General features: G+C 26.0%; 1 protein-coding gene across 2 annotated transcripts; it reads right to left on the bottom strand.

The window, feature by feature from the left end:
* Positions 1 to 969: 969 nt before the first annotated feature.
* On the bottom strand, positions 970 to 2,804 carry LOC101491244 (uncharacterized). 2 transcript variants are annotated; one of them, XM_027333464.2, is made up of 3 exons: positions 2,536 to 2,804; positions 2,222 to 2,351; positions 970 to 1,937 (listed from the first exon to the last, which is right to left on the bottom strand). In XM_027333464.2, exons 1-3 carry the CDS (start codon positions 2,669 to 2,671, stop codon positions 1,163 to 1,165), a joined length of 1,041 nt encoding a protein of 346 aa, XP_027189265.1. In that variant the 5' UTR covers positions 2,672 to 2,804; the 3' UTR covers positions 970 to 1,162. The 2 variants fall into 2 exon arrangements, with proteins under 2 accessions (XP_027189265.1, XP_004498936.1); XM_004498879.4 differs by having other exon boundaries at positions 970 to 1,934; positions 2,536 to 2,797.
* Between the last annotated feature and the right edge of the window lie 11,803 nt (positions 2,805 to 14,607).

The following is a 14,607-nucleotide window of genomic DNA, read 5'->3' as shown; positions in this document are numbered from 1 at the left end:
TTCTATTACGCGATTCAAGGAAGATTAGATTCATTTATAAGCAGTGTTATTTTTTATATATATAAACAATGTTATATTGTACTATATATACTCTTTATTAATAATTTCATGACTTAAATCATTTTTTTAAGCAGTAAAAAGAACTACTTTATTATATATTATTAAACTATGTACAATGGCTACTCCAACATATTACATAAACACAACCCAAAAATAATATGTTATTAAAATTGAGTAGCTATTACCCTATGCTATGTATATAGGATATGTCCTAATAATTTAATAATATAATATAATTTTTTTATGCGGAAAATCCTGAGACCTATCTTATATATACAAAAAGGCATTATCTAAAATTACATTCAATATAGTATATACATTAAACACATCAGTCATAATTATACACAAAATATTCATAATAATTGAAATTTTATTATATGTAAAAATATGTTATGATCCTTGTAAAAAAGGACGAAAGGAGTATTCAAACAAGCAATTGAATAAATTTGACAAATGCAATTAATGTTCCGTTTCATACAAGACTTCTCGAACTCTATAAATAATAAATAAATTTTATGTCTAATAAATGCTACTTTAGGCATGTAGAAATGACTCAACAAGCAACCACATATTGAATGACAACATAATGTTTGAAGATAAATTAATTTGATGGCATGTGCCTCTCTTTTTTTCTCAAGAGGAATCATATATACACACCAACCACATGCATAACTAAGACAACATGCACCATGCCTAGTACCTCGTATTCGATTTCCTTCTTATCGATACGAAAATAATCACAATCATTAACGATTGTGATTTAAAACATTACATAACAAATACATAATATTTCCTATAAACAAAAATATGATTAAAAAATTAATATATCTTATAACACCAATCTAAACATATGACTTTATAAGTGCATTGCTGCCAACATTTTCAAAATATAAAGCACTAAGGATGAAAGACTATAATAAGAGAAGACACATATATATTCAATTTTATTGTCTCTAATAATAAACTTTAAACAAACAATGATAGCAATTAAAAATAATGTACACAATGTTATTAATTACTCCTCATACAATATCTAAACTCTATAGTAGTTACACTCTATGTAACTACTATTTGTGGCATCTCTTACCTCGTAAATCACAACTTAACCTTGGTATTTGGAATCAAGATGATGATGATAACTTGAAGTAGTAGCCTCACCCCAATTAATACTACTAGAACCTTCTATCTTATGTTGAATATTCATTTCTTCACCATAAAAGAATTCCAACCCATCAAATCTTTGTGGATAATTAGTAGAAACCATATCATGATGATCAATTTCTGGGATGAATTTGCCTTGTTCTTGCACCGTCTCCAAGTATTGACTATTTTGTGTAAATTGTACATTGGAATTAACACAAGTAGAAGATCCAACATGTTCTTGATCATAAACTTGTTCATTTGAGGAAGTAATAGCATTTGAGAATTGAAGATTCAATCCATCATCAAAAGTAGTAGTAGTAGTAGGATGATCATAATCACTTGAAAATCTTCCTCCAAGTTTGATAAGTAGTTTTCTAATAGAATCTTGGTCATTGAAGCCTTGGTTTGTGTATGATGACAATATTGAAGGTGGTGGTAGTGGGGGTGTGGATAGCAATGGTTGCATTACATGAGGCAAATATGGTTGTTGAGTAATATTTTCATGAACCAAATTAGATAAAGAAAATTCACTACTACTCACTCTAATATTATTATTATTATTGTTATTATTTTCTTGCTTAACAATTACATTGTTAATACTTCTATTACGTGCTTGTTGTTGTTGCTCTTTACGATGCTTACCCAAAAGCTTCTTTTTAAGCCTTGTGTTCCAATAGTTCTTTATGTCATTATCTGTTCTTCCTGGCAATTGAGCTGCAATTATCGACCACCTGCTTTCACACCAACCAAAACCCTCTTCACTTTTCATATCTATATATAGTTTTCACCAAAATACAAAACTAGCATGGTATGAATATAGTATCATTCAAATCCATACATAAGATTTTTAATTATACCTATAATTAGGTCTTGATTCTTCATATTGCGGATAAATATGAGTAATCTATGTAGATGCAACTATAACTACTTAAAACCTCTAAAATATTAATATTGCAGCTTTAATTGCAGTTGCAGATGAAATATATATTATATTGAAAAGCGTATATGTGATATGTACCTGCTTCCAATACTAATGTAAAGGCTACAAATAATGTTATCTTCTTCCTCGGAGAAACCACCATGCTTGAGATTAGGGCGAAGATAATTTAGCCACCTTAGACGACAACTCTTTCCACAACGCTTCAAACCTAAAAAAATCCAAATAAAAGAAAAGAAAAGAAAAGGGTTAATCTTAAAAATAAAAAAATAAAAAGTTAGCTAGATGAGTGATGATAATCTTCTAGCTATGATATAAAAGGATGAAATGGAATAAGAAATTAATCAAGAATATATAAAATAATGAAATAAAAATAGGGTTATGAATAATATTACCAATTTTTTGTGGGAGAGCAATCCAATTACCACCAGTACCATGTTGTTCTATGTAAGATTTAAGCTTAGAATCTTCTTCTGGAGACCAAGGACCTTTCTTCACGTTTGCTTTGTCACAACAAGGAGCTCTACCCATGTTGTTTGTTTTTTTGGTTTTGGTGTCAATGCTTTTTGAGCTTTTTTATTTTTGATTGATTGGGGTAAGCTAGCTACTATCCTTTACAACCCTCTAGTCAGAATTATAGGAGAGAGAGAGAGAGAGAGAGTAAGATTTATTAATTAATATTATTTAAAATATGGGAGAGGATAAAGATGTTACTTATTTTATATTTAGTGTGGCAGAAAGAAAAGTATTTTTTGTATAGAAAATTCTAGGAATTTAGTATTGCCAGAACAGGAGAATAGGAGAATAAGGTTTGTTCTTCTTGTCTTTCTTAAACAAGAATCATTTTTTGTTGTATATATATATGGGCTGCATTTTTTTTATTTTCAACTTTTTCGAGTATATTTTGTCTCTTACTTTTCTGTCGGTAAATTTAACTCAATGTGCAAATACAAAATTCATGCTATTTTTTTGGTACGTAATGTTTAACATATTTAATAACAAGTAAATGTTGTACTTAATGATTCTTAATTCGTTCACCAAAAAAATAGTAATGATTCTTTTAATTCATAAAAAAAAAAAAACTCTAATGATTCTTAGCTGCCAACTTTATCCAGCAATATTTACTACGTAGAAATTTAAACATTGTTCTAACTTAATATAGATTTAAACACTTAAATTCTAAGATTAATTACATTTAAATTTGTAGTAATTAAATCTAACATTTCATTAATTAACTATGTGAGTGAACTTGGTAATCAATTAAAAGCTGTCTAATTTTGTTATCCCATATTTATTTTTAAATTTAAATAATATAATTATGATTTACATCACACTAACTAGTTAACTAGTTGATTTTGTAAAAATAAATTATACTTAATATAAAAATTTAATACGATATTAGAATATATTGATTTGTGTTATTCAACACATCATTTATATCCACTCGTTATGTTTAATAGTTTAGAGTTACTGCGAGAGTGTATTAGAAAAATTCAAGTCCCACATATAATAAATTAAGATATCAAATGAGTTAAACTTAATAAAAAATAGTTTTTATTGAGTTTTTTAATTAAATTGTTTTGGTTTGTACTCCTTCCCAAATAAAATGCAAACAAAATCATTTCATATTTTTGAATACAATATAAACAAAAATTAAGAGTTGCTTTCATATTTAATGATAATATCTTTATATTGCACCTCATATTTTTGGGGCAAATCGGATTTCTTTTGGATATCTCTAAGACTAAATTTAATCTAAGACCTCTAATTAAGAAGAAAGAGATCCATATCAATTTATTTAAACATTCTTGAATAAACTACACCTCATTTATTTTTATTGACTCAATTTACTAATCAATAAATATAATTTATTAGAATTATATTAATTAAATGAGATCGACAATATTTTTTAATATACATAATTTAATTTATTTTTCCTTAATAATTTATTTCGGACATTATTTGGAAAATGAAAATGACACAGTGCCACAGCACAATTAGTTCGATTGAGAAGCTATATATGAGAGTGGTCATCTACTGGCTATTGCACATGTAGTACTCTCCAGACGTGGTTCCAAAATTTGTTCTTAAAACAAATACTATATAATTAACAAGGACCCTAAACATATATTATATATTTAATTAGCGAATATTAACAAGGACCCTTTGACAATTGCTAAGCTTCTAAATATAAATTATGTACTTAAAGTATATTAGAAGTTGTAAATTAGTTCCTTACAAATTCAATTTTTTTTAATACAAAATTTCTAATTTTAAATTTGTAAACAAGTGTCCTAAAACAATAAACTCTAGTTTCAAAGTAAACAAAGGATTTAATATGCACCATTTTTTTTTAAGACAAAAGAATTCATTAATGAGCTATAAGCCACATCCAAAAAATTTACAAACAGAGTTGTAATTGTCCATAATTGATGAGTATTTAGCTAGCACATGACACTTATTCTCTAAAAAGAAAAATAAAAAAATGACTAAAAAAAATTATTAATCAAAATAACACTATTAATCATTTTACAACTGTCTCTCGAAAAATTTAAATTCAATATCTTGATATTATAAAACTAAATTCTTACAACTGAATTAACATATCATATGTAAAGTTAGTACATGACACTAGCATTCAAACACCTTGTATCTAAACTATTCCACCACACTAAGAACATCACCCCATAATGTGAGGGCCCTATTACACCACCCTTGTTGTAAGTCACAAACGGAAATATTTATCACCTTTAATCTATCACTAACTCTAATTTTTAATTTTTAATTTTTTTTAATTTTTTATAGTTTCAAGTATAAGAACAAACTAACAACATGTAAATCTTACATTTCCTTTTATTCAATAATAAGTGTAAATTTCGCTCACTTCATTACTATAATTAGTTTTTGTCAACATTTTGAAAATATTGCCATGTGAAGACTGTTTTAATGATACGTAACATATTCCAACTTCCAAGTTGACCAACTGATCACTTTTAATCAAGGAAAGGAAAATAAGAGAGATTGTACGAAATCCTTAAATACATAAATTAAATTAAATAAGAGAGTCAAACAAGACTTTTGAAGAAAAAAAAATACATAAATTAAATTTAAAATATAATGTGGTCAATAAAGTGAGGGGGTGATGATAGGATTAAAATTGTGAAGGTTTAAGATAGATAGTACTATCGTTGTTATGTTGAAACAATTGTAGTTGTTGAACAAACGACCAACAAGATAATAAAATTGTCGTGAGAATCGAGGCAGTACGTAGACTAATTCTGTTAATTTCTCCATTTAATTTCCTACCTCCCACTCCAAGCCATAATACCATAGAACATGGAACATGTCTACTTCCTCTATTTAAGGGTGTTAAACGTAATTTGTTTATTTTATTTTTATTTTTAAACCTCGTACGGTAAATAAGAGGTAGAGACGTTTTCTGATAGAAAGGACGTAGATATATTAGGAGTATGAATTTACGTAATTCATCAGATTTTTTATACATAATGTATGTGAGTTTTGTTGATAAAAATCATAAATATGCAGTTAAAAATAACTTTTAATCAATATAATAATCTAAACCATGTTCAAAAATAAATCAATATAATTTAAACAAATTTTATTTTGTAAAAATAAATTTAAAAAAGTATCTAGACATAAATTATATTATAGAAAAATTCATTTTAAAAAAAAAAATACATTAACAAAATTAAATTTAAAAAAATATCATTGCAAACTTCAATTCAAATGGGTTCATGTTTGACCGTTTGATCATATATATATATATATATATATATATATATATAGTTTAATTTTGTGATTATTATAATTTATACATATAAATTATTTTTATAAATTTTGAAAAGATAGTTTGTAAACAAACATAATTTATTTTTTAGAAGAACATAATTTGCTTTTAAAAGTTATTTTAAATACTTATAAGGTGTTTGAAAGTTTGGAAAGGCGACAAGACAAGGGTGAGAGAGATATTTTTTTTACTGAAGAATTTATTAATAATATGGAGAAAAAAATTATCTGTCAAAATTCTTCAATATTTTTTGTTGATCTATTTTACAGTTCTCCCCCAAAACATGGGGAAATTCATCAAATGAAACAGGAGAAGATTTGGATGATAATTTTTCTCTAAAATCCTATTAAATTATTATACATTAGTTTTCTCATATTCCCAATCATATATACCCTTGTAAAAAATTTATATTTTAAATTATTTTATGTCTCAAATCCATCAACAAGCACCAAATATTTTAATACAAAAATACAACATTAAGGTTATGTTAAAAGATGATTGAAAATAAGATCATATTTGCTTAACTTTTAATGGTAAGTATATATTTTTATTCTCTATAAAAATACTATTCATTTAACTTTAGCCCCTATAAATATTTTCCATAAGTTTAACCTCACGCTTATTACATGTTTTCAACATTAGTCTCTATTGTTAAATTTCTAATAACTATGTTAACAAAAGTCTAAATCGATTCTAGTCATGTTGACATTTTAACTAATGTGATGTAACCATTCACATGTCAAGTGACTCATTAATCTTATTATTTTTAAATTTCAATATATGAAAATATGAAATAAGTGGGCTAATTAATTTATAGGTGTTTAAAAATAAAATAAAAACTAAAATTATTCAAAAATTATTTAATAACAAAGTGGCGCTTAATCCAAAATAGAGTAATTGGATTACAATATCAATTACAAATCATTTTAAAAAGAACATATTTTAGAATATCTTTATCAATTTCAATTCTTTGCATAGACAATAAAACTCGCCTTCACTTAAGCGTTTAAATCAGACATTTAAAACATTTCACTCTTTTTTTAAGAGTGTGTTACGTGTAACGTGAAGATTAAATTGCAATTATATCTTTCCATAACTTTAGTATTACTTAATCAACTTAGTCACACAACCACCAAATAAATAAAAATATATATAAATTATTATTTTTTTGAACAAATATTAATGGATTAGTACCTTTTTAATATTTATTCAATTTTTTATGAGACTAATAAATGTCAATTTTTTCTAAAGAGAACCGGATAAAAGACAAAAAGGAGTGCTGAAGATAAAACATTTGGGCTTGATTAAATGACTTGATGGGCTTCTGCCCAGATACATCAATATATATGTCCAGTGAGCCAATTTCTTTAAATTTAGAGTAAGACCACATAAACCAAAATTTGAGAGGTGGATTTCGTACTCCCTCCATTTAAACTTATAACTTTTATTTAAAAAAATTATACTTAAATTTATAAAAATATTCATAACTTTACCGTAAAAACAAAAAATTACTTGATGGTACTCACAATTAGAAAAAAATTTACCTGAAATTTTATGAACGAACTTTTCGGTAGTTATTTTCGATATCGAAAATTTCATTCAATCAGAAGAGCAAAAAAAAAATACCGTTGAACATTCTCGAGTTCGACCTCCTACACAATCTAATAGAAGAGTTGCCGTTGAGAAAATAAGAAAGAGGAATGAAGAGATGCAACGACTAGAGGATTATAAAATCCAAAAATAAAAGTTAAAAAAAATAAAAAAAGCTAAAAATAATAATAATAATAATAATAATAATAATAATAATAATAATACGTTCGAAAAATCCAATAAATAATTTCTACAAATTTTGTGCCTTGAAATTTCAAGTAAACAAATAAAACCATCAGAAATTGTAAAGAAGAAATTTCTGATAGTTATAAAGTCTGTATCGAATATTTGGAGAAAAAAATATTACGTATCGAAATTTTTAGTGAGAGGTAAGGTTTTGGAATAAATTTTTTTACTATTAATTTATTGAAAATTAAAGGGACAACTTTATGTTTTTAATACTTTGGGGATATAAGTCCAATTAAAGGGGTACAAAATCCAACTTTCCCAAAATTTGGATACTTAGAAAGCTTAACCCTCGTAACTCCAAGCCTACGATTCATGTCTTTGTTTGGTGCTTCTGAATAAAGTACTAATAGATTCTTTTTTAAACTCTAGGTATTCCAAAAAAAAAAAACGGAAGTTTCTCATCCGATGTATATCTAGAGGCCCCTCAAAAACCTAAAATTATTCTTATAAAAAAGACATTTCTAGACGACTAATTGATTATTACTGAAAATATATTTTTTATAGGTATAAATAAAATATTCAACTTCTTCAATTCTTCCTCGTTTATTTTTTTCTCACATCACACTCTCAAAATCTTATAATTCTACTAAAATATTTGGTTTTTCATCACAACCACATCCAAAACATCATATTTCACTCATTTAAAAATCTTAATCAAGAGAGAAATGTTGATTTTCTCTCATTTTCAATTCATATTGTTTTCTTGATGTTGTAGGTCTATAAGAAGAAGGTCAGTTTATGTTTATGTTTTTTTTTTCTTTTCAGTTTAGGGTTTTGCATTAGTTAATTTTAATTATTTCAATTTTTCATTTGATTATTTTAATGATGGAGAAAAAATGGAAAGTTACCCTATTTTGACTTGGTATGGTAAAACATCCACAAGCAAAAGGGTTGCATCTTGAGATGTCGTCGCCACCACCACCACCAGTTCAATCATTTCTAAAGGCCTCATGGATATGTCACTATTGACATCATTTCATGATCGCATGGTGGTCCACATCCATGGAAGGATTTGGCTATGAAGTGCATAACAATCATCTGACACAAAATCAACTACTACAAAATCGAATAACAACTAAGACATAATCAGTTGACTACCGAGTTAGTTGTCGACTGATGAATGAACATGACAACCAAGTCTAAATGGGCTTGAAGAATGTTATTTGTATCTTTTAGTCAATTGTTGCAGAATCAACTAGCAATTGATGCAAAATTGTTTAATAGTCAAATTATCTTTCAGTTGATAGATGAACGTGGCTACCAAGTTTAAATGGGCTTGAAAGTTAATATTAGGTTTTATCGAGTTTGCAATGATACTAAATATAAGCCTAAGAGACTATAACAAATAATTTGCAAAGTCAAAAGGTCATATGATCACTTTTTTTTAAATAAACTGTTTGCAATAAAGTAGGATATGGTTGTCGAAACAAGACTAAAAACTAATAAATTGTTGATTTGAGAATATTTTTGGTTCCAACTCAGTCACATGTGTAAGATACTTACCTACCAAGTCTATAATGTGTATAAAAACACATTCCATTGATCATCAGGTGATAGAGGACATGGTAGACTGATATGAAAGTTAACAACTTAGTCAGTTATACAATTTTTAATTGTAACTCTATCGTTAAGGTAATTATTTAATGTAGTGTTGTTACTCATGATCTTATATGGTGTAATATGTGAGTTAGTAGGTTGAAAATGTGACAAATATATAAACAATTGTAGACTTCATAATTATTCTAACTTTATAAATACTTATTGTAAAGATTATTCGAAACGCACAATTAATCAAACAAGTCTTTACTTATCAATATTATTTTTCATTCAAACAATTCAACCTTCAAAATTAGATACTCTCTGAAGTAGTTTAAGACTCCACAGCTGAAAAATATAAACTCTTTCACGGCTAAATCACTTAATTTAAAAGTGATTTATCAGAAAACGTAGTTAACTGACATATCATTCTCGACTAATCAAATAATGGATCAACTAAACAAAAAACACTAATATATTGATCATACTACTAATAAACTAAGCACCAAATTTTCCAAGACTACAACAAGACCTGTAGCACCTTTTATGCTCTTCAATAATTAGGCAAAATGTTGAGAGTAACGACAAGCAATGAAGTCAAGCATTGCAATCATAAAAATCCTATGTATATTTCACATGGGCCCCTTTAAAAGGAGGATGAAGCCAAGTTGATTTTTAGAGTCAGATCAGGTTGTGATAGCATGTTTCTTTCTTTCTTTCTCTGTTTATGAAAAATAAAAAGGTCAGGGAATAGTTATAAGAAAAGAAGCATGATGCATGCCTAATATATAGTGTCCATTAATGCGATTATGTGAGACAACATTCTGGTAATAAATAGTATGAAGTATATCAACAATGACCTCAGTGGTGCACTCTCTTAGTGATATCCAAGGTCATTGTGTTTTTCTGACTAGACCTTCTTCTCTCACTTTCAAATAACTTCTTACCCAAGACATCAAATTGCATTCACCCAAATGTAAATTATTACTATGAAATTAGTGTTATTAAAATGTTTGTTATGTTGTATATTAAATCATATAATATATAATGATAAAGTGTTGATTTCTTTTTTTAACTCTTTAGTTTTTAAGAAAATAAAACTCTCATAATTTAGAGATGTGGGAGGTTGATAAAGTCTGATCAATAATTATTATAGTCAGAATTTAAATTCAAATTATCTCAAATAATTTTTCCTTACTTCATAAACCAAAGAGATTATTTGTATTAATTAAAAAACAAACAATTTAAATATAAAAATAATATTTACATTTTATTGATTTAAAAAAATAGATACAATAATGAAAACTTATGTGTAAAACATACTACAATTATTATTATTATTTTTTTGAAGAATGAAAAATTCAATTAAAACCACCTTCTCGAGCGTGACGAAATAATCAAAATACTATCGATCAAATAAATTTAGAATAAAAAAACTCCTATATCACAACAAATTAAATGAGCTAAAAAAAAACTCTCCCAACATATGATGCCTCAAAAATACCTTGAGAATTCATAGTTTAAATAATTTGCAGATTCTCTTTTTTAAAAACAAATTTTATAACAAATGAATAAAAACATCTTATCCAAACTCTTAGTATATTTTTCTCCGATGTTAGAAAAATGATAAATATACTATAATGTCAAGTGAAAAGACTAACTTTTGAAGAAAATTGAGCTATGATTCTATGAAGCGTGAACACTTGTAATGTACTCGTGAATATTATGTTTATTTTTATTATTTTATTTTAGGTGAAATTAATGATTTTTTTGTATATTAATATAATATTAGTTGTGTATTTGAGTTTATTTATTTGTATAACTGAACATAATTTATGAGTTTTTAAAATTTTATCATAAATTTATATTACGAATTAAATAATGTAACTCTCTTCATAAAATTAAACAAATAATATTTTTTATTGCATAATTGTACCTTTATTATTTTTTAAATTAGTGTATGACAAACTCATCAATATTTGATACCAATAACGCATAGGTAGATATACATCATAGATATAAAATAGAAAAAGTATTTAAGTTACTGAATACTTATAAAAGAATTTAAATATACATCATAGATATAAAATAAATAATAAAACATTTAAGTTACTGAATAATAATAAAAGAATTTAAATGGACATAAAACTCACATCATGCAAATCCAATGTCATGTTTTTTTTTTTTTAATAAAGAATGGTTGTTTTTATTGTGAGTCATGTGCATGGTTGTTAATTTTCTCTATTGTGAATCATGTGCCTTAATGAAATTGAGGCGTGACACGTTATTAGCAAGTTGCATTGGCATATCCTACTTTACTTAATAAGTGAGTTAGACAATAACAACAAAAATAGAGAATCATCATATGCTAACTGATTAGAAGCACAAAGGGTAGTAAAACTAAAATGATTACGTATAGATTAAGATTACAATCAAAACTAATTTAATCATGTATTCTAAATGAAAACAAAAGTGTTGGCTTGAGTGACATGGTCGGTTTGGTAAATAAGAAAAAAGAAAACGAAGTGATGTGGAAAAGCCAAACAAAGAGCACAAACCAAAATTCCAACTGGTCGATTTACCTTAAAGCACGGAACACATCATAAACCTTATCTCCAACACCATTTTCACTCCTATGAAGAATATATATATACTTTCCTCATCCATCATTAAAGTTGTGAATTAGATTCCAAAGTCTTAAGTCATTCTTAATAGAATCCCTACTAAGGCTCTTAATTATAGACCCTCTATTAAGATTTTTTTTTTTACCTCAATCCATCATTTTATTTTTTTTTTATGAGTTTAAATGAGATATTCATGGATTCAATATTTTGACAACAAATTTTATTTTATTTTATTTTAATGAAAATAATTGAAAATTTTCTTTTCTTGAGAAAATTTTGATTGTTTTTTGAAAAGAAAATTGAGAAATTAATTTTTCAAAAATATAATGAAATAGAAAAAAAAATCAACTTTTTTTAAAATTTCCCAAAAATTATTTGAAAGAAATTTAATCTTCTTTTGAAAAAAAAGACCTATAAACTCACTTAACTCATAAAATTTTGCAAACTTCCTTTTTGAAACCCTTTTTAATCATGAAATTAGTTAACCTCTCTCTCCAATATGTTAATTAAAACTTATAAATATTAAATTTGTAAAATTAACGTTTCTATCCATCATTGATAACTTCACCATTCCATAATAACCATCATCATCATAATCATTTTTTATTATCAAATACCCAATCATACCATATTAATTGTAGGTCCAATTTGCCTACCACATATGCTCATTTGTCAACCAGCTATAGGTCCCTCTAATTGGAAGTAAACTACTTTAGAAAAAATATGGTTAAATATATTTTTGTTTTTAGATATGTATCTATTTTTCAGTCTTTATAAAATATAAAACTACAAGATTTTAGTTTTTAAAGAGGAACAAGAGATGAAAAGAGTACACTTTTGTAACATGTAGACTAAAAAGTGAGTTACTTAAAACTTAACTCATTGAGATATTAATTTGTTAATTTATTTATAAATATTTATATCACTTTACATTTGATTAGTGTACAAACTTTCATAAAACAATATCGAAGTTGACTTTTAAGTAGGTTTTTTTTTTGTTTTGTTGAGCTTTGAAAAGGTAAAAATATACCTTAAAAATAAATCTTGACACAAGTAATAGGATAAACTAAAACCTCAGCATTTTCAAAGTATGTTAATATTGAATTATGCAAACTAAAACACTCAAAGAAATGACATTGTAATATAAATTCTATAATTAAGAGTTCTATAAAATTACTTACCACTTAAATTTTTAATAATAGGCGTTATCAAAACATGGTCTTTGAAATTTAAGTGTTCTCGATGAATAAAAAAATATTACCTCTATATTCATTTTATTTTTTAATATATTTTTATAATTATTAATAATTCAATTATAATTAAAATTTTCAAAAAAATATTTTGATTTTTGTTAAGAAAAAAATAAAAATCTAAACAAATCTATTTAATTTTTCATGTGAATTAATATATTTCAAATAAGAATTTAAATTTTTTTTTTTTTTTTAAAACAAAAAAGTTGCATGAATAATTTATTTTATTTTATAAGATGTGCATACATTGTGAAAAAAATAAATGTCTTCAATTATCACAATATTATATAGTTCATCTTAATCGCCCTCAAGGTCACCATTGGTGTTGTTATTTGTAGAGATGCATATGGACTAATTACCTTTAGTGTAAAACAAATCAGAAATAGAATAATCAAGTGATTTAACTCAAGTGGTTAACGAGGTTGTGTTAAGGACGAATCGTTTGAAAGAACTTGAGTTCGAATTATGGTTTTAACAATTATTAGTCAGATTTTACTTATCTCTCGATCGAATTTCGAATTACTAGGGCATCATTCACCTACGAACTACAAGGTTTTTTCTAAGCCAAAGAAATAGTGCATAGAATATCACTATCACGAACCATCTCAATTAAGTTTGCATCCTCTAACAGTCCTCTACAACACCAATGAAATAAAGTAAAAAATACAAAAAGAGGCAAGGGGGCAACAATACCCAATCCCATCAAAAGAATCTATACTTAGGAAAAGGAATCATATTCCTAGGAAAAGGGGGCAACAATAAATTAGACACATCTTTTAGACATACAAAAATAAAAAATAAAAGAAATAATTTAATAATTTTTATTTTTAAAATAATTTAATATGTATATTTTTATATATATACTTAAATAGAGTTGTCACTACCCAAATATCTTTTATAGAAAAACGCGTGGTAGAAAAAAAATGAAAAAGAGAAAAATTAATATCTCCAATTATTAATGTGTTACCCACTTTCCACGTGATTCCACGTATCACATTTACCACTCACACTTCATCACGCTTGTTATTTTGCTCAACTTGTTCTGCTTGTAAAAAGTGGTGAGTCATTAACTTTCACTTAGTCAACCCATGGGCCAAAAAAGATAAATGGAAATTTCACAACTTCCATAATAGCTAGCTAACCACATTTAGATTCTATCATCAATAGAAAAATATTATTTGCACATCTCTATACTTGAGAGAAAAATAAATAGAAAATCTCACACACTTCTAATTCTAAATTATAAACTATTTCTTTCATTTATTCATCAGGAGTGGTTCAACGCTGTAGCAATATGTGTATGACAAGACGGTATATTTAAGGGGTATCATATTATATATATATATATATATATATATATATATATATATATATATATATATATATATATATATATATATAAAATGATAT

Source organism: Cicer arietinum, chromosome 4 (assembly GCF_000331145.2).
Source record: "Cicer arietinum cultivar CDC Frontier isolate Library 1 chromosome 4, Cicar.CDCFrontier_v2.0, whole genome shotgun sequence".
NCBI classification, from domain to species: Eukaryota; Viridiplantae; Streptophyta; class Magnoliopsida; order Fabales; family Fabaceae; genus Cicer; species Cicer arietinum.
This window is presented reverse-complemented; position numbering and strand designations above follow the sequence as displayed.